This window comes from Geospiza fortis, unplaced genomic scaffold (genome assembly GCF_000277835.1).
Source record: "Geospiza fortis unplaced genomic scaffold, GeoFor_1.0 scaffold474, whole genome shotgun sequence".
Taxonomy (NCBI): Eukaryota; Metazoa; Chordata; class Aves; order Passeriformes; family Thraupidae; genus Geospiza; species Geospiza fortis.
Window position 1 is genome coordinate 66,371 of NW_005054661.1, and position 26,062 is coordinate 92,432.

A 26,062-nucleotide genomic window follows, 5' to 3' on the forward strand; every position below is an offset into this window, starting at 1 on the left:
GTCTGGTCTGCATGGCAGGGCAGCCAGCCAGCTTCTGCCAGGAACGGGTTAATCCTGGAACTCCAGCTCTGGTATCCTATTGCTGGCTACTTTGGGTAAAAGCTTTTCTGGCTCTGTTTCAAGGGCATCAGGCTGGAGGATGACTCATGCATCCCTGCCACCAAGGAGCAAACCCTCTTGTCCCTACTTTCTCAGCACAAGGTGATGATTTCCTGAAAATCCAAGTGCCCCAGAGGCCTCTGATCATGCCTTATAGGACTCTGCTCAGCTGGGCTGGGGAAAGCTGCATCTAGGGCTTGCTTGTCCTGAGAGAATTGTGGTGGTGACATCTCTGGCACGGGTTCAGATGCTTGTGTGGGTGTCCCCACGATGGGGACCTGTGGGGGGGCGCATTGTTTGGAGGATGCTTTTGCTCCATAACTGACTCTCGTCCCTTTATTCCGCAGGGAGGGAGCCACCCATCCAGCTGCAGCACCAGCCTTCCAACGCTGCCAGATGTGCCGCCAGGTTGTGCTGTGCCTGCAGCCCACTCCAGAGGTGAGGAGGCAGGAACAGCCCCGCCCCGGGCCTGGGGCTGTCCAGGGGACCCTTGGGATGATGGTGGCGTGTCCCCCCGGCACAGGTCACGCAGGCTGGCGGCCATTCCAGGCTGGACTCTGCTGTGGCCATGGGGTCACAACCGTGGGTAGGGGGATGTCACCACTGTGGGCAGCACCGTGAAGTGGTCCCCTTTTATCCAGGTGATGATCTGTGATGAGGTGCCTGCTGTCCAGTGTGCTCTGAAAAGGATAAAAATGAGGCCTCTGGGCAATGGCAGTGGCTGAGGGTATCCAGGGAACATCTCCTTGTGTACAGGCAGAAAATGGAGGGCTTGGGAAAAGCTTTGAGGTTCCAGGGTGGAGTAATTTCATACCAGGCAGCCTAATCCATCTCTGGAGTGACCCTGCTCAGGGTGGGAGCTGGGCCAGAGACCTCCAGAGATGCTCACTCACTCTGTGCCTCTAAACTTTCCTTAAAATGTAGAAACAATTCCCTATTTAAAGGCTTTTATTGGACTGATAGCATGAAGGCAGGGCATGGCGACATGAGCCCGGGGTATCTGGGAAATGAAGCCCTTCCCTGGCGCTGTGTGGCTCCATGGGACAGGCAAGCCTGTCCGTGGTGGTTTCCTCTGTGACTCAGTTTCCCTACCTGGAAAACAGGTTTTTCTGGGGTTCTCTCAGGGAAATTTTGGGATTTTTCCCAAATCTCCCCTCCAGGACATGGGGATGGATTTGTGGGGGACTTGAAATTGCCTGTTTTGACTGCACAGCTTGAGTGGCCATGATCCCCAGGGACACACCAATGGCTTACCCTCTGTCCCAGGCCATTCCTTTGGGTGTGCAGCGGCACCCAGGGAGGTGGCACTGGTGCTGTGCCGCACTTGTGGGTATCACACCTCATCAGGGCTTCCCCAGGCTCTGCTGGCCATTCATGATCCTCCATCTGAGGTGCAGGGTGCAATCCAAACCCAGATGCTGCACATCCCAGCCTGTACCTTTTCCATCCTCTCCCTGGGCTGCAGCCTCCTCCTTCCAAGCGTTTCTGAGAGCTCTCGTGCCTGTCCTCATCAGCGCTCCCGCCTTGGAGCTTTCTGAGTAGGGCTGACAATATCTGGCGAGTCATTTGTCCCTTGCAAGCACACAGGAGGAGTTTTCCAGCCCTTAGGCAAGGGAAGAGGGGGCACAAGAAAGAAGAGAACACAACCCAGATGAATAAAGGGTGGCACGAAATTTGCTGACCTTCTTACTTTCCCTGGCCTCTGGAGCAGAAGGAAAATGAGTTGGAAAGGGCTGGCGCTTGTGGATGGCCCCAGGAGCGGGACCAGGCAGTGTGTCCTTGGGCTGACCTGTGGTTTGGGGTCTTTGGGGCAGAAACACCTTTCTGAAGGACATGGCGTGAGCGTGGCTGTGGGTGATGTCCATGGTGGGATCTGCTGTGGGGCTTTGACATCGGCACGTTGTCATTCCCAGTCCTTCTGGGGATATCTGTGTTTTGGAGAGAGCGTGTTTGGCTCTCTAGATCTCATCCTGTGAACCTGGACTAACTCTCTCCAGTGGACTTCATCCTCCTCCAACAGTGAGGAAGGACAAGGAATTCCACTGTGGGTAACCCACCTCATCCCAGTGGCTGCTCCTCCGGCTTTCCACACCCACCAAGGACCTCTCAGTCTTGAAGCAGCCTCAGCCCGTCATGGCTGGAGAGCATTTTGGAAGTTTTAAGAGCTCACCAGATGTGGTTTTCCACAGAGACACACCAGCTGCTGCCCCTCTCTGCACAGGGCATGTAAGGCTTAGCTCGCTGTGACCTGAATGTCTGCTTGTCCCCAGACTGGGTCTCCACCAGGTCCCCAAACTCCTGGTGCCTCCTCTGCCCCTGGGAGTGCTGTGATCCCTCTGGGTATGCTGGGTGCTGCTGGGTTTGCCAGAGGAGGGAGGAAAACGTGGAATGTTGAGCTTCCCCCCCCTTGCCAACCGATTTGTCCTCTAGGAGATTAGTCCCTTCCCTGGCTTACAGGGGGATTTGTGGCTGCTCCAGCTGCTGGAGCCCAGCAGGTGAGCGGGTGCCAGGGAAGAGCAGCCTGAACCCAGCTGCTCTTTGTACTCCCAGGCATCCCAGGGAAAGGGTTGCACCCTTCTTTTGGGCATTTCTGGCTGTATTTGTTGGAAAGGAGCAAAAATCCCTGGAGCCAGGCAGGTGAAAGTCATGCTTGTAATGGGGTTTAGACCTGAGACTGTTTGCTGATGGAGGTGGTGAAAATCATGTGAAGTAATGTCAGTGTTTTTGAGCTGCTGGTGAAAAGCCTTGAGGATGCTCCAGGATCTCCCCTTTCAGCCAGGATGCTTGCAGAGAGATATTTTCTCTGTAAATCCACTTGGCCTTTAGGAAAGCAGGCAGGCAGGTGGGGAGAAGAGCATTTCACTGTGGGTTTTGGGGGGAATGGGGCTGTTTGCTGGCTCACAAGTACTTTTAGAGCCAGGTTTTCCTGAGGGGAAAGCTGGGAGGTGATTGGAGTGATACAGGGCTCTCCCTTCTCCTGCTCCATCGCTCCTGTCTTGTCACCAGTGGAAGGTGGTGGGTAGGGAAGGGGCTGGAGGTGAGTTACAGAAGAGCCTGTGACAAGTGGGCTTAGGGAGGCTGGGTTTATAGGGACTGACAGAACTAGGTTTGTGGAAGCATGGGGGGGCTGCTGGGCCACGCCGGGGGCTGAGGCATTGCTGAGTGCCATCCCACTCCTGGGATGTGGGGACCACAGGATATGAGGAGCCTTTGCCCGTGCCCAGATCGCAGCCTAGAGCAGGTCTGGCATGCTGCTAGACCCTGGAATGTGCTCCCTGCCATGCTGCTGCCTTTTCCTGGGGTATGGGGTGGCATGGGACCCTGCCAGACTACACCACCCCCAGCTCCTATAAAGCACCAGTTTCTCTTTTAAGGTGGCAGAAAAACACAAGTAGGGGAGATTTGGGCAGTGTGGATGAGCTGCTGAGATGTCAACCCCACGGCCATCGAGCTCACCCACCCCTGCAGGGCCGGGGGGCGACCGCTGTTCTCCTTCCCCTGCTGTGTGGTCAGGGACACTGAGGGAGACTGCCAGGTGTCAGCTTGGAAATCTTTTAACTTTTCCTCATCTCCACAAATGGACAGTGTCTCCGCTCATTAGGTACCCACCCAGGGGGCAGATGTCAGCTCTGCTCATGGCTTTTCTCGGCTCATCTCTGCCCATGCTCCTGACGGCTCTGCAGCGCTCAGGTTCCATCACGTCACGGGGCTCTGCCCGTGGGGCTGCCCCTCTGCCAGCTGGGCGGCGCCTCCCCTCCGACCCCCGCCCCAGGCTCGCTGCCTCCCCCTCCTTGTGGGTAAGGTTTGCAAGGATTTTTGGTTCAAAGCCTGGAAAATCTCAGGCACCGGCGACGCGGTGTGTGTGTGTGTGCGTGCGTGTGTGTGCTCGAAGCTGGATTTGGTTTTCCTCGCCCTGGCAGCGCATGGGAGGAGAAGGCAGCTCTGAGGGCTGCTCTTTGAGGCTGATGCATCCCGACAGCTTGTTCACTGGGACCTCAAAATCATTGCCTCTGTCTGCGTGGAGCACCCGGGCAGGCGGGTGATGGGAACACAGGTCAGGGGAGGATCCCTCTGTCCCTGCACAGGGAGCGGTGGCGCCCAGAGCCCCAGAGCAAAGCAGATCCCGGCAGTGTGGGGGCTGCTGCATCCCCAGGGGAGGGAAGGGGAGTTCCCTCCAGCACAGAGGGGGCTGGCAGCTTGGGGGTCAATGCAGATGGAGCCATCTCACTGGTATTCCTGCCTTTGGGGTGTACTATGGATCAGGGTTTGGTGGTATGGTGGGAGAACATCCCCATCCCATCCCATCCCATCTCCATTCCCATCTCATCTCCATTCCCATCTCATCTCATTCCATCCCATCCTATCCTGCCCCATTCCATACATCTCATCCCATCATATCCCGTCTCATCCCCATACCATTCATCCCATCGCAGCCATTCCCATCCCCATCCCATCCCTCCCTCACCGTTGCACAGCATGCCTTCCAAAAGATCTTGGATTTTCCCTGGAGGGTCACAGCAAAGCTATAGGACCTCTCCAAGCTCTCCACGCTCTCTGCAGAGCTTGGACCTTACACATGTGCCCCATGGTCCCAAACATCCCAAGGAAGGTTCCTGATGGTCACAAAAATCCAGGGACTCAGCAGGGAGGGGAAGCTGAAGTCCTGAGTTTGCAGGAGAGGCAGGGTGGGTGTCACAGCAGGCTTTCGTATTTTTGGGAAAGGGGAGTGGTGTGGAGTAGGGCTGTGGTATTTGGGGGTGTGGGAAAGCAGGGAATTTTCACAGCCCTGTGGGACCAGGCATGGGAGCTGCCCCCACATGGAAGTACCACCATCCCCCCTTGGAAGCTGGGCATGAGCAAGGAGCTGCCCTGGGTCCTTCCCCTTGGCGTTCTGCTGATGGCCCCAGATTTGTCCCTGTGTCTGTGTTTCCTCCGTTCCCATCCCAGACCAAATTTCGAGCCCCCTGGAATGGGGTGGCCGAGGGCTCCAGTGCAGGTGGGGTCATCAAGCTGCAGGTGCTGCCCAGCCCCTGGGTCCCTGTGGCCTCACTGGGATGAGTTAAGGGCAGTGAAATCCTGTAGTCTCCAGAGGCTGATTTTTGGCATTGGTCACATCGGTGCATTGGAATTCCTTGCACCCTCTGGTGCTTTTGTCTGGGAGCAGTAGGCGGGATTTTGCTAGGATTTGGGCACTCTGCTGTTCAGAAATGACTCCTTCAGCATCCTGAGTGATGCTTTTGAACATTCCTGACCAAATTTCCTGATGGGATGTAGTCCATGAGAGCCAGCAGGCGAGCTGGCCATGCAGGGATGGAGCTGTGCTCTCCACTGCCGTGGATCAGCAGATGGAAAGTTTTTGGTGGGAGAAGCCTACTACTGCCTCTCCTGGCAATGCATTCTTCACTGGAGAGAGCAACCAGGAAAAAAAATTCAATTGGTTCCTTTGCTTTTACTGTCAGGGCAGCCACAAGGTGCAGGGCCTTTAGCCATGCTGGAGAGAGGATCTGGGAGATGGCAAGGGTGATAGTCCCCCAGCAGCCCAAATGTTGTTTATCCATCTCATGATACCTTTTAGGACAATTCCTGAGTGCCTTGGACTGGTCAGTGGTGAGGAAGGAGCTACTGTGGTGCTATGTGGCAGGTGCTGGATGGCTGTGCCCAGCAGAATGTCGTGGAAACAGCCCCACTGGAGTTGTCAGATGGTGCTTAAAGCAGCCCAGGTGTCCTTGGCAGTGCTGAGGTTTCTACCTGGGCGCTGCTTTTGGGTTGCTTGAGGTTCACTCTTGCCTGTGCTGGAGCTGAGGTTGTCCCAGTGCAGCAGCAAACCTGTGTGCCTGGAGGTGACCTGCACGCTGATGGCAGAGAGCACCTCCTGCGTGTGCACTGGTGCCTGCTGCAGGAGCACAGGGGCATGGCTGGCATCTCACCTGCAGCTTGCTGCGTGGAAGGGGTGGGACATAACAAGGAGCAGAGCTGCTGAAAGATGGACCCATTTTTGATTAAGAAAGCTGCTAAAAAATTCCTTAATGCTGAGTTCGCTGGATGCTAAGCCTTGCCTTCGGATAAACTCAAACCTAGGACTCAGAAGATAAGGACAAGTCTCTTCCCCCATGAATGTATGGGATGCAGGTTGATTTGTGCCCACACTGGCTTTGGGAAGAAGGATTGGGGTTTCCTTGCAACCCCTTGTCCTTCCAGCATTGCTAAATGCTTGCCTGAGCTCCCTTTTCATGGGTATGTAGGTGAGACTGGTGCCGTGATGAGGATTTTCCCTTCTTGTTATCAATCCTGGAATCAGCGACCAGCAATTGGTACTGATTGGAATAAAACAATTACAAAGGACTCCTCTGATCTGGCCCTGGGCTTCCCTGTTCCCTGTGTTGCCCTTGGCCACGGCAGCAGGGCTGGGAGGATGCTCTGTGGATTCCAGGTGGGGGGGCTGCCTGGGCTCCTCAGCATGTGCTGTCTTCCAGATCCTTCCCTGCCTCCTGCCCTGCTGACCACCAGCTCCACGGGATCCCTGACCTGGCCCTGCGGGTCCTCCAACGGTGAGTCTCACTTTGAGGCTTCCATCCTTTCCAGGCTTTTCGTTTTGGCCAGAGCCCATGGGACTGGATGTTGCGACTGCAGCAGTTACTGGGATTTAAAATTGATCTGGCTGGTGTAGGCTCAGTGGGGAGCAGGGAAATCCCTCAGAGTCCATCCTGGCACCTGTGCTGCTTGTAGGTGACAGCAGCTGGGGCCATAGCCAGTATCTTGGAGGACATGGAGAGAGCTGTTGAGAAAAACCATAAATTCTGAGGACAGCTGGTTCCTGAGAGAGGCTGTGTATGCTCCATCCTTGCAGGTTTTCGGCCCCAAAGGGATAAAGCCCGGGGCAACCCGCTCTGACCTTAGTGCTGATGCTGTTGTGAGCATCAGCAGGGCTGAAGACTGACCTCAGGAGGTCCCATGGGCTCCCCTTCCACTCACCAGCTCCTTCCCATGGCAGGGAAGTGCCGAGGTCACTGGGGATGAGCACGGAGGTTGCTGAGTCACCGGGAGAGGCAGGTTTTCCCTGTTAACACATAAGGTGCCCCAGCACACTAAGAGCAGCGCCAAGTTCAAGCAGGGGATCTGCAGCTCACCCACCCTGCTGCCTGGGGAATATTCTGGGCAGTGGAGAGGTTTTCCAGCCCTCTGGCACTCCGTTTATTAGTGGCTGAGGCTGCTCCATTGATTGTATTGACGGGTAGTGCATGCCCCAGTTAACTTATTGGGAGCAGCAGCAAAAATCCAGCTGGCACCTGGAACCCATGGTGCTGAAACGTGCTGGATCCTTTCCAGCACCGCTGGATTTCTGCAGGAAGCAGGCCCCTGGCTCCACAGCTGGGCACAGCCACAGGCAGGTGACCACAGAGGAGGTCTGCTGGGCTCTGAGCACCGTGGAGTCTCTCTGGCATTCCAGGGATCTCCTCCTCCACAGGATGATTTCCTGTGGTTGGTGGATGCTGAGGATTTGCCCAAACATGTTTGCCTAAACACAACGTGGAGGTGATGCTCTTGATCATTCTCCCCTGACCCCCAACCCAGTCTGTGTTTTACTTGTCTCTCAAGTTCACATTAAGCAGCTTTGGTCTTTCCTCTGTGCCGCGCCTTAACCTCTGCTGTGTCCTTGTCTGCAGGCTTGTGCCGTGGACTGCTGGGTTCCCCCCCATGCTCAGCATGCCCTTTTCTGGTGCAGCCAGACCTTCCCAGGAATCACTCTGGAGCTTGAGGCCATCCTGTAGGGTAAGGTAAGGTCCTTTCCAAGTCATACAATCCCAGAATGGCTCAGATTGGAAGGGGCCTTAAAGCTCATCTTGTTCCATGGGGACACTTCCACAGGCTCCAGCCAACCTGGCCCAGAACACTTCAGGGACAGGGCAGCAACAGCTTCTCTGGGCAAATCTTGGGAGGAGGGATCTTTGGAGGTTTCTCAGGCTGTAAAACACCCGCAGGGAGGGTGCTGGGGCCTCTCTCCTGCATCTGTGCAGGTCTCTCAGCCCGCCGTCTCCGCCCTCGCCACCTGCTTTCCGCCACGCTGGCCGTTCCATTAAAACCAGTGAAAGAGCTAAGCTGGGAAGTGCAGAGACGGGGGTGATTTTCATCAGCCACTCTGCTTTTGTGACTAAAATAGATCCGGAGTGGCCCTAGGCCATCGTGTTGTCCCAGGCATTGACTGGCACGAATGGATGGCAGGGCAACATTTCCATTAGTGGAGGGGAGGATGCGTGTCTCCGAGGGAGAAGACAGCTCCATAAAGCAGAAATGTACCGACAGACAAACCCATTTCTCTTTTCTCCCATTCCTTTTATGAGTGTCACTTATCCCTGTTTTCTGCCCGGAAAACATCGGGAGAGACTGGCCAGAGCAAACAGCCTGCACCTGCAGCACAAGGGTGTGTTTTGGATAGGGGGATGGAGGCTTCCCAGCGGAGCCACAGGTGACCCAGTAAGGTGCAGCAAGGATAGAACTTGCCAAAGAAAACTGTGAGGAGGTTTACCCATGGCCTCTGGTGATGTGGTGGGTACTGGTTGTGTCTGTCTGAGTTTCTGCCATCACCTGTCCAGCAAGTGTGTTTTGTCCTCTGGCTTTAGTGAATACACTTTTCTATAATATAAGGTGAAATTTTGGTGAGCATCACAACATCTCATAGCTCCCATCTCCCTCTGGTAAGGCCTCTGACATAACTTTTCTGCCTTCTCATGCTCCCTGTCCACCATCCTATCCCTTCTCCCAGGTCTGTGTCCCAGCCCCTCTCCCACATGCACAGGAGGGAGAGGAGCCTGGTGCTCGTCTCTGTCCAAGCCCTCCCCAAGGCTGTGTCTTGGACCTCTTGCCCCATGGGATTCCATCGTCGGAACTCGAGGCTGATCCTGTGTGTGTGGTACCATGACATTTTTATAGCAAAACTACAGCTGGGAGAGGCACCTGGAAGAGCACAAGGTGGGATTGTGGGCATTGTCCTTTGCAGGGCCAGGACCTGGCCTCGATGATCCTTGTGGATCCTTTCCAACTCAGGTTTTTCTGGGACTTTACACTGAAAAAACTGCTGCTCCATCTCCCATCCAGGTGATGGGATGAGTGGTCGCTGCTGATGCTGGAAGATGGAGACTCTGCGTGGTTAGCAATGTGCTCAGGTGGGAATGCTGATTCTGGAGATGCTGTCGGGTGGGAATTGTGCATTCCAGCAAGGCAAACAGCTGTGGCATGAGGCTGCAGGGTGGTGATGGGGACGTGCCTGCCAGTGCCAAACCATTTCCTAGTTTGACCCTTCTGCTCAATCTGAACTTGAAGGTGAATCACCCATCGATCCGAACTGGGCTGATGAGCGCCATGCCCTGCGGAGAGCTCGGCCCCCAGCACCACCTCCCTCTCTCCCCCTTTTGTTCCTGCCTCCCCTTCACGCCTTTCCAAAGCCATCAGTCAGAGCATAGCACCCGGGGCCGCTGACCTTGCTGGGGGCTAGGGGGACAACATATAGGTCCCTGTAGAGAGCCATCCCACTGTCTGATGGGCTTCTCCCAGTTGCCACTGCCACCTCTGCACTGCTGGTAAGCCTGGCAAGCGCCTGCCATCAGCTCGGGGGTGTGGGGAGGCATGGGACAAGGGAAAGGGGTTGGTGCCCATCATGCCAGGAGCCACATTTTTCGTAGGCAGTGACGTTATCTGCCAAGCCATGCGCTGGTTCTCCTGAGTTAAGGGCTCTCATGGCTTCATGTGGGCAAAATACAACTTGAAGCATCTCTTAATCTTTAGCTAAAATGTCATATGAACTGGCAAAGTGCATTTTTTCACCTGTTGGGAAGCAAAACCTGATTTGAGGTTGGAAACTTAGAACTTGTCTTGACTGATATGTAAAAAGATCGGGTTTTGGGGGGAAAGAAGATGATGCTCCTTTGCTTCGCGTCTTCTGTGCTTTAGCCACAGATTTTTTCCCGCAGCTGAAAATAACAAACCATTTTAATCTAAGTATTGCTTGTTCTGATCTTTTAATCCAGCTTGCTTTCTGTCGGCACAGTGGCCTGAAATGATTTATCCGCTGCCTCTCTATTATATAATTATTGGGAAGATTACTGGGGACCCAGCTTTAGCTTTGCTGGGGAAGGAGGAGGGGGCTGAAAGATGAGGTGGGGGTTCCTGGAACCACAGAATCATGGAATGCTTTGGGTTGGAACAGACCTTAAAGGTCATCTCGTTCCAAACCCCTGTCATGGGCAGGGACACCTTCCACTATCCCAGGGTGCTCAGGTTTCTTCCCTGTGGCCACCAGAAAACATGGGAACGGCAAGCGACGAGCTGGGTGCCTTGGGCTGTGCCCATAGTTTGCACTTGAAAATTTTAGTGTGGGGAGTTTCTCCCTCAGTGTGTATTTATTGGAATAGAGTGCCCCATGATCTGGCTGGAGCGTGACCCTCCGAGCCAGAGAGGATTTGGGTGGAACCCTGCACTTTTCTACACTGTTTGAGGCCTTTTGTGGCTGTACTTGTGGTTTTGGGAACAGCATGGTGAGACAGTCTGGCCTCAGGAAGAATCCGGAATTAGGGGCTGTGCTTCTGATGCTTCCCGTCTCTGTGCAGAGCCGTGGAAGGGGAACATCTGCAAGGAAGAACCAGCATTTGGAACATGGTGGTGATGCCAAGAAGGGCTGGAGGTGGCTATGGCTGCTTCACCAAGCTCAGCTGGTCCTCCCAGGAGCCTTAGGTGCCCCCCCTGGATAAAAGGTCTTGAGCCCTTGGGTGATGGGGTGGCTGGGGACAGCTGCTCTGCAGAAGGGCTCTACCAAGGGTAGATGCCCAAGGTAGATTTGGCCGTAGCTTTCAGGTGAACAGGTGTGGCATGGAAAGGTGGCACAGCCAAGAGTTGGCACAGCCCAGTGAGACTTGGGTTGCCAGAAAAATGCCTCTTCTGGCTGGTCCAGCTGGCTTGAGCTCTGATGGACAAAACGTGAGGGTATCTGAGGGCTCCAAAAATTCCTTTTCCCTTCCCCAGATGGAATGTCTGGACACCAAAGGGCTGGTACCTGCCCTGGCTACTGAGGGAAGGACAGGAGATGCTTGGCCTGTGGACCATGGCCAGCTGGGATGCGGTGGCTCAGAGCTGGGACAAGGGGACACCCCCAGCACCAGTCAAAATCAGATACTGAGAGCAGTGGCTTGGCTTTCTTTGCTCCACAGAGTCTTGTGGATCTTTTTGGGATGCCCAGAATTGTGCTGCATTTTGGGCTGGGTGAGCGTCTGTGGGGCGGGACACTGAAACACCTTTTGGGCCTGGCGTGGCCAAGGGCTGGTGGGAGCGGGCAGTGCCCACGCGGAGTGTGCCACGCTCCCTCCCTGCTCTTGGTCCAGCTTCCCAGAAAGCTGTTCCAGGAGCCTCCAGAGGAGGAGATTGTCGTCTTTTGGAGCAGTTGTTGGGTGCATCAGCCAGGAGGGCAGCAGAGGATGGGCACAGCTGAGGAGGGGTCAGGAGCAACACTGGGGCACGAGATCATCTGGTTTGGGTGATGGAGCAGTTGTAACACACCCACTTCCTGCAGGGAGCCAGCTGGACTCTGGGATGTGCAGGCAGGGCTTCAGCCTGCTCCTTCCCACCAGAGTGCTGCTGCCTCTGAGATGGAGGGTTTAGCACAGCCCTCCTGTCCCTCCTGGAGGCTCTGGCCCTGCACTGGGTGGGCAGGCATCCTCTAAAACATGCCTAAATTTCCCCCTGCACATGGGCAGCGCACCAGAGCTCGTCTGATGCTGAGATCCTTTCTCCTTCGTGTTGGAAGTGTTGGCTGGTTCGCCCTCATCGCCTCAGGGCATCCAGATTTGCTCAGTGGCCTTAAAAAAAAATAATAAAAATAAATAAATAAATCAAAGTCCATGAAATGACAAGAGCATCAGCAGTGGGTGCATCCCCCTTTCCAGCAGACCCAGGGATTTGGGAGAAAATAGGTCACGTGCCCTTCATCCCATGCCACGTGGTGGATCTCCCAGGGCCAATGAGGTTGGGAGCCCTTCTGCGCTGAACAGCGGAATAAGAAAAAAATCACTGGGATTTTTTTTCCCCCCTGTAGCATTTTTCATCCTTTCCAAACGTGAAAAGACTGGCCATCTGTCTGGATCCCCCTCCCGCCAAAGCGGCACGAAAGCGGTTCTTTGGGAAAGGTAAGGAGAATTAATAGATTGTCTTGGTGGAAGACCACCCGCCGCAGGCAACTTTTCCCACCACTGTAGGTCAGGGAAGAGTCCTGGAATGACATGGGTCCTGGGCTCTGGTGTGGGTTGGAAGAGCTTTGAATGCTTAGGAGCAGTTCTAAGGGAATCTCTCTTGGAGGAAATTTACATCTGTGGCAGTGTGAGGCGGGAATATGGGAGACATCGGCACGCGAGCAATGAGGTTCCCTTAAGTTAGCGGCTGCTCCCCAAGTCTCTCCTAGGAGAAATTCCCAAAATATTTCTGGGAAATTATTTTGCCAAATATCTTTTTCTTTTTGTTTTTGCAAAAAAAAAAATAAATTTCCAAATATTTTTTGTGGGTTAAATTTGACAAATCTTGCTGCAACTTTGTTTTGCAAAATCGTCGTTCTCGAAGCGTGCGCTTCAGTTAAACTATTTATTAAATAGTTAAATTAGTTATTTTAGTTAAATTACATTTTACCCATGCCCAGCAGCCAGTGCTACCGTGTGTAGGGGGGCATCCATCTATCCATCTCTTCCTTAACCAGAATATCCAGCTGTTCCTAAATTCCGTGATTTGCAGCTCAGGCTTTGACATGTGTCACTTGTGTGTGCTCTTGGGTGGGAATGGCACAAATGGAATTGCCTTCAAGGAGTGGACACTAAAATAACAGGGATGTTAATCATTACTGTGGCTACGTAATGAAACCCCCAACCCTGATTCATTTGATTTTTACCTTCTGTTATTTTGTTTTGTTTGGTTTTAGGTATTTCTACTTTTTAGTTCCAGTATATTTCCAAACTTTTAATATTTTTATTTTGAATTCCATTCTAGTTCCAGTATTTTTTAAAAATATTTCTATTTCCATTCCACATCCATTAATTTTTAATGCGGTAAATATTCTTATTATTTAATTCCATCCTATTTTCATCCATTTTCTTTCCTTTTGCTGGGGAAATTTGATTTAGAGAGAGGAATCCCTTTTATTATGATGCTCGCTTTGTTTTCTGTTTGCCCTCAGATACCCATTTTCCTCAAAAAGGGTCTCAAAATTCTTCCTGATACCGTCATGTTTCTGTTGTATTTTCCTTGGTTTCATGATCACTTTATAAGTAGAAAAGTGAAATATTAGTGGCAAATGTTGTAGAGTACTTAAAAGCTGTTGAAATCAACCCCAAATTATCATCTCCATACTATAGAGGAAAAATATCCTCAGATATGTTTTTCTCATAATCTGAGATTTCTGGGATAATGTGATTTGAATGTGAACCATCTTAAAAAATCTGATTTTATTAATTGGAAGTCACGTCCAGCTTAAAAATAAACAAGAAAAAACCAGTAGCTCAAGGACATTGTGTTTAAGTTTCCATAAAATGATTGACCTTTGTTTTGACAGATGCAAGGACAGATGCTAGGCTGCATTTTGATACAGAAACCCAACCCTGAATTAAAAAAAAAAACCAACAGGCATTCTTTCCTAATAGCTGGGGTTTTGCTCTTAATACAGAATTCTAGAATAACTCGGTAATATTTCCAAAGCTCTTAATCTCAGACTTCCCCCTTTCTTTTAGGGGTTCATTTATATAAATATTTTCAGCGTTCTCAGACATAAAAGCAAATTTTTCTTCTTGGGAAATAACTGCAGGAAATGTTCTTTTAATCTTGCTGAATTAAGAGGACGCTTATTCCTTCAAAGAAAAATGGTCATTTTGAGGTGGGGACAAAAGGCTGCTGGGACAAATCTCTTTATAAGTGCCTCCAACATTATTTCCGTGCTTTCACAATCGCATTGGTGAAGCTGCGGGAATGTAGCGTGGGATGCGGGAAGAGGAATGCTGTTGGGATCGCTGGCGGATGGAGCAAATCCCTCAGTGGTGGCCAGCTCCCTTTGTGGGTGGACCAGGGGGCACGGGGAGCTGCTCGCTGCCCACCTTGAGGGATACTCCCCTGGCTGCCAGCCAGCCAGCCATGCTGCTTTGGTGGTCCCAGGACTGCTTTTCCCAGGGGATCAGTTGCTTTTTCCAGGCCCCCTCTTGGAAAATGGGTGTTTGTTGCGGAGCAGGTGGAGAGGGCGCCTTGCTGGCGGCATGGCTCTCCGTGGTGGGGGGGAACATGCCTGGCACACTGGGATGAGCTTGGTCCCGGTGCTGGTGGAGCACTGGGAGCCCTGACTGCAGGCTTTGTGTGCCTTTGGAGAGCAGGGGACGGTCCCCAACCCGCAGGGTGGCACCTCTGCCCTTGAGCCCCCCAGTCCTGCAGCGTGAGGATGGGTGACAGCCCCTATGACGGGAGTCTGATGGTTCTCTGCAGCTGCTTGATGGCCAGCTGAGTTGGAAAGGGAATTTGAAAGCTTCTCCAGTCGATGAGGGCTGTCTCCATCTGCTGAGCTTTTTCCCAGCTTTCTGCTGAACGCATCCATCCTGGTGCTGTGATCGCATGCACACACACAGATCTGGTTTAATTTATTTATTTATTTGGGGGTTGCTAAGTGAGCTGGCAGCAGGCAGTGGGGGCACTCTACTGCCACCAAACTCCCTCCATTCCATGGATGCAACCTTGGAGCTGGATAACACCCATGGCAGAGGCAGGTTGTGGCATTGGTGATGTCAGTGGCGCATCCCCCACGGATTTTGACAGACCCACGGCCCTTCAGGGATACAACTACTGCAATGGCTGTGCCCTCACTTCCAGGGCCAGGTTTGGGGACAGGGGCAGTCGTGATCCCATCTCCAACAGCCCCAGTGCCCAGCAGAGCCAGTTCACCCATTCCCTGGCTGGAGTTTGTCTCAGCATTGAGACCCGAGGTTACAGAGGACCTACCACAGGGAGAAGGGGAAAGGAGAGGCGGCTCTCCTTGATTGTAATCAGGGTTGAGGTTTAGCTGAAGTGAAAACAGATCGGGAGTGACAGTTTTGGAGCCTGCTGTCAGGGTCTGAGCGCAGCACGCTGGCGATCCACCCCCGGATGCCGAGGGCCCCCATCCTCCTCCTCGCCAGCTGGAGCGGGGAGAGCCAGCACTGCGCAGGATGGGGACAGTGCAGCCCAGCACGGCCACCACACAGCCCTGTCACACATGGCCCTGCAGCCCCTTCCTGCGGGCTGGGGACAGTGTCGGGTGGGACACGGCCCTGTGGTGGCCGTCGGTGTGGGATCCCCTGCTCCCGCCTCCTCCGGCCCTGCACCTGTGGGGGCTCGGCAAAGGAGAGATGGGATCAGTCTGCATCCCGACCGAGCCCCTGCGGGTGTTGGGTCGCTACTCCAGGGAAGGCAGAAACAAGAGTCCCATTTCCCACTGATCAGTCTCCCATTCCCAGAGAGCATCCATGACCAGGGTGAAAGTCATGGGTTTGGGATTGCAGACAAAGAGCACTGGATTCAACCATGATTGATGGGACCAGGGTGTTTGTGACTCCCCCCATCCCCCTTGATTGATCCCCACATGTTTCTGTGCTGCACCTAATCTGTCCCTTACGTCCCCAGCATGGCAGCTGTGGGGAGTGGGAAGACCTGTTCCCCCATCCCTGGATCAGGAGGGGCTTGGAACTGCCCCAGGTGCTTTGAGAAGTTGGGTGGCATTCATGAGAGAAGCCCCAGCCCCCCATGTTTCTGTCCAGCAGTGCCTGGACACACTGCTCCAGGGCAGCCCATGTGCTCTTAACCTCATCCCTGTTTCCAGGGATTAGAGAAATGGAGATGGGATGAGATGAAGCAGTAGATTGCTTCGCTCTCAGGATGAAGGGATTTGTGGACTGCCCCCAGATCAGTGGATTGAAAATGAAGGGAAGTAGATTGAAAATGGAGGAAATTATTGGGATGATGCTGCCTGTGGGATTAAAGCCAGGGCAGCCGGCAGGCTCTGGAGGAGGAGGAGGTGAATGAGGGGGGTTGTGGGATGGCTGCTGCTGGGCACTGTGCAGAGATGCTCCTGGTTGCATCCTTATCTGTTTTGGAGGGCGCCCTGGAAGATGGGCACTTTCTGCTTTCCCAGGTCCATGGAGGGATTCTCCTTTCAGCTGTCCCCCAGCTGCAAGGATGTTGGGAATGTGCCTGGAGCTTTTTGCAGTGCCGTGCCTCTCATTTCCAGAATGCTGGGGAACAAGCTGCTTGTCTCTGGAGGTCCACACACCTCCCTGTGCTCTCTCCTTTGCTAGCATCCAGCATGGGTCTGTGGCCATGAGCATCCTTTTTGGGGAGTCCTTTGGGTTCCCCTGAAAAATGACATCTAAAATCCGGCACTTAGGGGGCTCTTACTGACTGTCTCATCCCTTGGGGTGTGTTTCCAACTGCGCTGGCTCCTTTGGGGCAAGATATGGGTCCTTTGGGGCTGATGCACAAGCCTGTCAGAGCATCCCTGGGGCATCTGTGGAGGCATCTGCTGCTGCAAGGTGGCACCTCCTGGCTTCCGTTCCTTGGCCTTTGGCTGGGAGGAAATAACCCTGAACTGGGTGCATCGGGCTTGGTGTCAAGGTTGTAAATGTGGTTGTTGAACAGAGATGAGCTTTATTTGCCAACACATGAATGTTTGGAAGATTTAAAGAAGGATAACTGGCAGCACGGCATGGCTGTGGAGAAGCTCTTTTCCTGGTTCTTCTTCAGTGCAGCTTAAGCCCCTCGCTCAAGGCCCTGTCCCTCTGCCCTCCTGTGCTGCAGAGCCCTGGTTCCTCCAGCCCTTGCCTGTGGGTCGTGTTTGCTGGCCCCAGGGCTGTGGGGTTGCTCTCTGCTGCCCGGATCTCCTGGTTTCCTTCTCCTGGTCTTGCAAGTCAGCTTGTCACTCCCAGCCACTTTCAGGTGGATGGGGAGCATTTCCTCTGTTCCTGTGCACTTAATTGCACACAGTTAAGTTGCAAAATTCTATCTTATTTTCTTCACATTGCTGCACTCATTTTGGCTTCTTGCTCTGCTCACCAAGAGCTTCTCCCACCTGGGTTGTCACCTGGCATTTTAACAGGAATGTCCCTGATCAATGTTTTGGGGGGTTTTAGAGCATTTCCCAGCCATTTACCAGTGGTTTCACCCACCCCAGCTCCCTGCACACCCCACAGTTACTCCGCTCTCCGGTGGGCTCGCTCCAGCTGCCCTCTGCAGCACTGCTTGTGGTGCTTCCCAAGTCCCACTGGCGGTTGGGGACGTGCACGCAGAGCGTGGCGCCGAAGCAGTCGCTTTCCTGGTCTCTGCAGTGCCAGGCGATGACGTTGGGGATTCTTTCCCCTGGCTCGGCTTCCGCAGCAGAGCCCGCCCCGCTCTGCAGTGCCGAGCCCCGCGGCAGGGTCCAGGCTGGGCGGGCAGTGCGGTGCTGCTGGCGCTGCCTCCCTCAGCCCGCTGGGGCGCCTGGCACCCGCCAAGACCCAGCCAACGCTTGATCCTCGCTGGACCATCAGCAGCTCCCATGGATGCTCCCAGCCTCTCCAAAATAATGGCTTGGTCTTGGAGGGACAGCTGATATTTCTGGAAAAAACTGTAATTCCTTTTATATATCCTTTAATCTGCTGGCAGACAAAAGGAGAAAGAGTTGATGTGCCTTATCCCAGGAAATGTTATTTCCTTGGCACTCAGGGTCTTGCCAAAGGCTTACAGACATGTGCCGGTGCTTCTGGCCACTGAGTCATGGTGGACCCGGCTGCAATGAGCATTGGCTTTCATCACCTCATAGGGGGAAGTTTCTCATGCACTTACGCAGTGTGACACTCACTGAAAATACTGTTTTCATTGGCAAGTTGTTCCAGAAGTAACTAAAAGAGTGATTTGGAAGTGGCTGAATTATAGCACGATGTTCCCGTCCCCTTCCTGCTCACCCCAACTTTCCAAAATTAGCTTTAATTAAACAAATTAACTGAGGACCCATTATTCTTTGAATAACTCTTAATAATTCTAATAACGTTGTTGAGGTAGTGGTTGAACAGGTTCAAGCCACTGGTTTTGCTCAAGGTCTCACAATCAAAAAGCCCTGAAAACAACCCAGACAAGGTTTTCTGGCTTTCCTAAGGACATCTAACATCCTGCTGCTACTGCATTGCATTTCCCTCACTCTGTGTCCGACCTCTGCTTGCAACACTGCAGCAGCTCATGTGAGCGAATGGGAATTCTGCATCCTAGATCTCTGCAGATGCATCTCTAAACCTGCAATTAAGACAAACCTCAAGGTTTTATCTCCCGCAAATGTATCAGGGCACAGAGATAGGTACTCTCATCCTGCTGTCCTGTTGCGGTGGGGAAAATTATGTTCCAAACCATCATGCTGGGGAGGTTGGCAGGGAAAGGCTACAGTTTCATCCAGTGATCTTGATACAAAAGGTTGCAGTAGTGGTTCTGCCGTCACAACAAAAATGAGCCACTCTCCCTGGACTGAGCTTGCTTTGGTGGAGGCTAATGCCTGAGCCCATAAGTGAGGCTCCCCAGATAAAGGAGAAAACCAGGAAACAGGCTGGGAATTTCCTGGAGGGGAGGGCAGGTGTTTGGCTGGGATGCGGCTGTGCCCACTGCAGTGCGACTGTGCTGATACATCGTTGTATCAGCACAGACATTCAGAACAAGAGGAAATGGCCTCAGGATGTGCCCCAGGAGGTTTAGATTGGACATTAGGAAAAATTTCTTCATGGAAAGGGTGTTGAGGCACTGGCACAGGCTGTCCAGGACAGTGGTGGAGTCCCCATCCCAGGTACTGCTAAAAAGGCGCATTGATGTGGCACTTGGGGACAGGGTTTACTTTGACAGTGCTGGGGAAACAGTTGGACTCCGTGTTCACAGAGGTCTGTTCCAACCTAAATGATTCTGTAAGACTGCGATCTCAGCTGGAGGGGAGCAGGGAAATGGGAGCAGATGACTGAGAAAGAAGCCTCCAGAGATGCCTGCTGTGGGGGCCAGAGCAGGACGTTCCTCTCCTGTGCTGCTTTTAATGATTGTGGGCAGGGGAGAGGCAGGAATATCCTGCTGGCTGACGTACTAGGACGGCACAGGGCATCTTTTTTGGTAAAATGTTTCCACCGAAGCTGGAGAGTGGAGAGGAGGAAAGGTCGACCAAAGTGACTACAGCTATGGAAAATGGCAGCAGCTGGAATTGCAGCTTTGTTCCCAAATGGCTTTTGGTGTCACTCATGTAGATGGTGCTACTGGCCTCCCACAGCTTCATCTCCCAGCAGCTGAAGCTCATTTGGTGGCTGGTGCATTTCCATGTGGTTTAAGGTTTTTCCTCCTTCCAGCCCGGTTTTGACCTGGCCAGACTGTGCCGTCGTCATAATCCCGAGCTGGCTGCATTGCTGAGCTTCCCAGCCTCTAAAACACCGCGCTGGAAATCTCCGGATTAGGTCTTAATGGCAAGATCAAGTCAGCGGGAGATGAGTGGGGAGAAAGCTGCTGCTTACGCAGATGGACAGTCAGCCCTTCTTTGAGAAATGGGCTAGAAAGCCTGAAATGTCAGAAAAACATCCTCTTTCCTCTGGCCTCTCTGGCTTTTCTCTGCTTTTAACACATCCATCATTTTCCAAGGGTCAGAAAACCCTGCTCTGAGTTTGTGAAGACACCCTCACAGAGGAAAATGCTGTCTTGAGTGTTGGATGTTCTGTCCCAGGTGTTAATTCCCAACACTAAATTCTGCCACCCCTATGTGAAATCCTGGCTGTGGGACATTGCGGTGTGCTGGGGGATGCCAAGGGTTTATGGCTGTCTTTAGCATGTGTGCTGGTGGGGTTTGTGGAACACCAGAGAGTCTGGGAAGTGTGGTGGGTGTTTTCCAGGATGGCATTACCACTGAGCGACCAAGATGCTCCAGGGCGGGGTTTTGGGTGTGGTCCTCCGGGAAGGTGGCGCAGCAGGGATTGCACAGACCAAGGCCCTGCCCACCCTGCTCTTTACCTGCACAGGCCATCAAGGGCTCTTGGTCAACAGGGCTCTGATGTGTTGGATTTATCAGCCTGCACTGATCAGGAGAAGCTGTGGCTGCCCCATCCCTGGAAGTGTCCAAGGCCAGGTTGGACAGGGCTTGGAGCAACCTGGCAGAGTGGAAGGTGTCCCTGCCCATAGCAGGGGGGTGGAACAAGATGAGCATGAAGGTCCCTTCCAACCCAAACCATTTTGTGATTCTGTGATATGCCTACAAGAAAGTGGGATTTTCTAGAGGCCCTGTGATGGGTGTGGGGGGCTGATGGAGACTTTTTCCTTTGCATTGGCTTGGTGGTGCCTGTGAACTTTCCACTCAAACGTTTCAGGGAGGGGGTGAGTTATGCCAGTGGGGCATCTTTGCACAGAGTTGTCCTCTCTGTTTGTTTTTGGACAGCTTGAACAAAACATTCCTATGCCCCCCAAAAACAGCTCTAGGAAGCAAAGCTTGCTGGTGTGGGGCTTGTGCACCCAGCGAGCCCTAGGAATGCATGGCAGGAGGAAGAGGAAGTGGAGAACAAGGGCTGGCTTCAGCAAGCACAGAGCCATCAATAGATAGCATCCCTGGTAGGATATCAGAGGCATGATTCCCTGGATCCCAATATCTGCTTTTTCCAGCTCCTGTATGGAAGCTAGGCTGGAGAGCAACATCCAGCCCAGAGCTCCATTTCCCTTTTCCTGTTCTGCTTCGTGTGCCTCCTCCTGTACGATGACTGTGATGATTGTGTTATTGAATTAATTCAAAACACAGTGTTCAGATTTCCCCTAACTGGAAGGGAATTGCTCCAATTTTAGGGATGTGTTGGTATTTGTGAAGTATCAGCAAGCATAAACACAAGAGCGCCAGCTGAGGCAATTGTTCCAACCTCTAAAAAATGGGAAAAGAGAAAAATTGGAGTGCGTACGTTTGCACGTGGGGAAGAGGAGTCTTCCTGCTGGTCTGGGCTTTCATTTTCCCTCCTATGCCTTGTTCTCTGATTCCTGAGTTGCTTTGTCAGACATAGGGGATTCCTGATAGATGAAGGAAATTTCCCAGAATTTGATATATTTGAACCAAGGAAGAACCAGATTGCTCTGAGAACTGATGATGTCTTCTCCAGGCACTTTTGCAAAGGCAGCTGCAATTAACAGGCCTATTTACTGTGGCATTGGATCATCCTTTGGAAGGACATTGTCCTGCTTTGGGGCAGATCTCCCCTTGCTATGGTGCAGAACCTTTTGGCTGCTCCTCATGCATGGAAGAAGGATGCTCCAGTCCTCCACCTGTGGTTGCCCAGGTGTGATGCTTGGCAGAGCCTCACTTGACTCACTGTGCAGCTTCCCTTCTGGGGCCTGGCTGGACACTTCTGTCTCCTAATTCTGTGTCTTTGACCTCTGTGGGGCTGCACCTGCTTCTCACTGGGCTGGAGCTGGGCTCTGTATCTCCTCTGTCCATTGGGCCGCATGTAATGGTGTCCTGGGGGCTTTCAAGTGGGGGACAAAGGAGCCATTTCAGAGCTGTGGTGAACAAGGCAGAACACGATGGTGAAGAGGAAGGGGCTGAGATTGTTCTCTCCAGGCAGGGAATGCTCTGAAATGCTCGAAGTGACATTCTGGGGGATAATTTTTCCCAGCCCTTTGTCCATGTAGAATGAGGGCTGTTGGGGGAGGCCTGTGCCCAGAGTAAATGCTTCGGATCTATTGTTGCCATGCCTTCCATTGAGCTCATGAGCCCCCTATAAAACACTTACCTTTCACTAGTATGATTAAGAAAAGGCCAATATAGCTTTCCTGCTCACTGGAGCATGAAGCGTGTTTAATTTAATAATGCTGATAAATCTTAAAGCCAGGAGCATTTGGCTAACGCATGACCCACTTTTTCAATCAATTGGAAGCATTTACGTAACAGCCTGATGCAGGGTTCCTCCTGCAAGGGATGGCAAACACCCTCCCTGCCACAGGACCAGGGGGAATGGCTTTAGACTGAAAGAAGGGAGGATTAGATGAGATTTTAGGAAGCAATTCTTCCTTGTGAGGGTGGAGAGGCCCTGGCACATGGTGCCTGGAGAAGCTGGATCCCTGGAAGTGTCCAAGGCGAGGTTGGACTCCAGGGCTTGGAGCAGCCTGGGATAGTGGAAGGTGTCGCTGCCCATGGCAGGGGAGTGGAATGGGATATCTTTAAGTTCCCTTCCAACCCAAAACATTTTATGGTTCTCTGATGTCTCTGGTGAGGAGTTTGTCTCCTGGCACATTGTGAGCACTGGAAATGCTGACCTCCACCTATGTGCTTATTGACCCTTTCTGGCACTGCCTCCCATGCATGGGAATCAGCCTGGGGTTAACCAACACAGCCTGGGGTTAACCAACACAGCTAGTTACTATTTTCCTTCGTTGTACACCTTACAGTAGGCTCAGTCTTGAAAATTCCCGATCTTGCCTGTTCTGTTACAGTCTCTCAGCCCATTCCTGTTGCTTTAGTCTCCAATGTTGTTGCCTTTTTCCTCGGAAATACTCTCCTTTTCCCCACCCTTAAAAGCACCTTTTGGTTGACATGGAACCACATGGTTTGGGTTGGAAGGGATCTTAAAGCTCATCTCATTTCACCCCCGCCATGGGCAGGGACACCTTTCACTCTGCCAGGTTGCTCCAAGCCCTGTCCAACCCGGCCTTGGACACTGTCAGGGATCGGGACCCCACAGCCTCTCTGGGCAGCCTGTGCCAGTGAATCTGTTTTGGTGTTCAGCACATTTCATTTCTTATCCTTCTTGTGAGGATTCCATCTTTTTTTTTCATTTGTAACATGCAGCAGCCTCAAGCCCCATGTTTGCATGTAGGTCATAAGCAGCCTCATTCCCAGTGAGCCAGTGTCCTTTAGCTTCAGGGAATTCTATCTCCCTGCAAACCACGTGGGTTTATCCGTTCTGGGTTTCATAATAACCTCTGGGAAGAGGTTTTGCATCAAACCCATATCCCAGCCACGGTCCGTGCATTGCTGCTGTTTATTCATCCTGACTTGCATTAGAGCTGTGCTTGAGAACTTGTTTATCTTCTGCTTTTTTTGCTCACATAAGTCCCTGTCTGAGCGAAGGGAAATGCCAGATGCTTGTGAGCAGGATGAAAAATCTCCCATCTGATACAGACTGAGGGATTAAATACCGTGAGGGAGAATTGCTCTGTATCCCTCAGCATTGCCTGTAGAAGAATGCTGGCACCTCCCTCTGGGACAGGACTGCTCTCCCCATGCAATGGGCTGCAGGGACATTTCATATGCCACGTCCTCATGCAGAGATGCTCCTAAAGAGGCATCAGGCATGAAAAATGAAGGATTTGTTGCCATTCTGTGGTTTTTATTTATTTCACCCTCTTGACTTCAAAACATCAGTGACCCTCTAGAGGGCAGAGGAGGAAAGAGAGAGAATGGAAAAGGAAAACAGCATGGTTTCCTTAGATATTTGTGACATGAGTGGCTGGAAGGGATGTGGTCCACAGTCTGCCCAGCTGGGAGCTCTCAGGTCAGGATGTGTGGCAACCAGGATGCCAGTTCTGTCCTTCCCATTCAGTGCTCCCGGAGTCAGATGGACAATCCTGACCACAGAAAAGGTGCCTTGTGGTTTTCTTTATGCTGGAAATGGTGAACTTTGGTTCGCTAGATAGGTGCCGTGGTCGCTTTAAAGCCCCACTGCAGCCGCTGCCCCTTGGCCAGGCTGCTCATCTGATGCCCGGGTCCAGAGTTGTTTTTTAGCTACTCTGTGGGGTCTGTCCCACCCTGAGGAACTTATCCTGAGAGCCAGCCTTCCCCGCTGTGTCCCCAGGTGATCCCGCCAAGGTGCTGCCTGTGCCGGGCTGCTCTCCCAGCTAGCGCGCGTCTCCCGTTCCCGGTAGGAAATGGAGTCCAAGGTCTCCGAAGGCGGCCTCAACGTCACCCTCACCATCCGGCTGCTGATGCACGGCAAGGTAAGGGGCTCCCACAGTGGGGGTGTCCTCACAGGTCCCTGTCCCACCTGCGCAGCCCCACACACAGCTCTGTCCAGCTGTCCCAGCCCCAGGAATAGCTGTCCTGCCGGTGGGGAGGGCAGCATGGTGCTCCTGCTCCCTCTCATTCCTGCCCCTCAACCCTGTCCCTCTGCTGGGAACAATGTCCACCAGGTCTTCACTTCATTATGGGGTTGGGTCGGATTCTCATCACGTTTTCTAATGTCAGTTCCTCTGGTTTTTGCTTTTTCTCTGTGTAGGAAGTTGGAAGCATCATTGGGAAGGTAAGGATGCCTTTTAATGTACCTTTGATGCTGTTCCTGCACCTGTGGTGTGGCATATGCCATAGTCACCTCTTTCCTGTGATGTCCTGAAAAGTGTTGGGTGCCTGAGCTAGGTGCTGCATTTGTGAGCCAGAAATTAGGAGAAACCCACAAAGGGGTCAAAAGACCATTCCCCTGAAAACCTCACCAACCACCAAACTGTTTCCAGCTGCTTCACTGGGTGATGGCTGGGAGTTTACAGTCATGTTGCTCTGGTGTTTTCATCAAATAACTTCATTAAGAGATACTGAAAATGTCACACAGATACATTTAAATTATATTTTAAGTAATTCTATAGCCCCTGTCTCTGAGGCCAGAGGACTCCATTTACCTTGTCGAAAAAAGCTTCCTGAGTTGCTCTGGTGTTTCCACAGTGTTTTGGAAAGTCCTGGCTATACAGGATTAGGGGTTTTTTTGGGTGGTTTTAAAAGAAAGGTTTATGGTGGCAAAGACTTTCAGCATGAACACGTTTTCCCTGTATGCTTGTGCCTTATTTGTCCATCAGCGTGTCCAACTCTGGGAAGATTCACAGTTGTGAATTTGTATATACATATTTGATCATTTACATGCTCAGCTCTTCAGCTGACCATCACGTGTGGATGCAGGGCCAGGCATCACAGCTCCCATGTTTTTGGCTACACATTGGCATGTATTAGGGAGATGCATTTTCGGTAGGGTTGTTTTAAAGGTAGAAGTTGTGAATTTTCAATAATGGCTTGGTTTTCCCTCTTGTTTCAGAAAGGAGAGACCGTGAAGAAGATGCGTGAGGAGGTGAGCAGCCTGCTCCGTGGATGATTTGTAGGGGGAAGGGAGTGCAGAGTGGCCAGAGCTGCATATTGCCCTGTGTGATATGTGCAGTAATTCCCGGGGTCAGGACAAGCAAGCCAGCTGTCCCCAGAGCTCTTTGGACCAGTTTTTTCCCTTCACACTCAAACTCCTGTCACGTTTTCCAGAGTCAAACATTTAATGAAACATTGAAATTAAGTAACTTGTAAGGTGCTTTGAGTTTTTCCAGGGTCTTTGTGCCTGCAGCTCCCGGGGAGTTGTCAGGACAGTGAGCAAAACTCTTCACAGGCAATGGCCCCATGAGCTGGTCTTACCTCGATCCCATGGGTTTGCTTTGCGATAAAACATTGGAAACCCTTTCTAAGGGTTGGGATAAGGCAGGGCTGAAATCATTGCAGAGGAGGGGTGGGAGTTTGGAAGGTTAGCTGGAATGCTGTGAGGCTGGCACAGGTTTCAGGCTGAGAGAGGACCAAACCTGCTTGGCTGTGGCTATTCCAGGACTCCTCTTCTCTTTCCAGAGCGGGGCAAGGATCAACATCTCGGAGGGGAACTGCCCTGAGCGGATTGTGACCATCACTGGCCCCACCGATGCCATCTTCAAGGCTTTTGCCATGATCGCCTACAAATTTGAGGAGGTGAGAAATGTGAGGCAGCCCATGGCTGGGGACAGGAGTGCCTGCTTGGATTTTACTAACTGGGACATGGCCTCAGCACAGAACCTTTCACACATCTCTAACTAGGGTGGGTTTGGAGCACAAGTCTGATGGGGAGCAGCTCAGGGCGCTGGGGGACTCAGCCTGGAGAAAAGGAGGCTCAGGGGGGACCTTCTCGCTCTCTACAACTGCTTG

The 26,062-nt window shown here is 52.5% G+C and overlaps 1 protein-coding gene across 34 annotated transcripts in view; it reads left to right on the plus strand.

The window, feature by feature from the left end:
- The first annotated feature begins 439 nt into the window (after positions 1–439).
- Positions 440–26,062, plus strand: part of PCBP3 (poly(rC) binding protein 3) — a 50,833-nt gene continuing 25,210 nt past the window's right edge. For 30 of the 34 annotated variants that reach the window (XM_031064941.1, XM_031064972.1, XM_031064951.1 and 27 more), the window contains exons 1-7: positions 440–537; positions 6,573–6,647; positions 7,764–7,874; positions 23,946–24,087; positions 24,366–24,389; positions 25,167–25,199; positions 25,733–25,849. In XM_031064941.1, the coding sequence (XP_030920801.1) occupies positions 24,019–24,087; positions 24,366–24,389; positions 25,167–25,199; positions 25,733–25,849 (243 nt within the window). In that variant the 5' untranslated portion in view covers positions 440–537; positions 6,573–6,647; positions 7,764–7,874; positions 23,946–24,018. Of the gene's footprint in view, positions 538–6,572; positions 6,648–7,763; positions 7,875–12,178; positions 12,270–23,945; positions 24,088–24,365; positions 24,390–25,166; positions 25,200–25,732; positions 25,850–26,062 lie in introns of all 34 variants that reach the window. The other 4 variants (XM_031064942.1, XM_031064943.1, XM_031064944.1 and 1 more) reach the window with 4 other exon arrangements.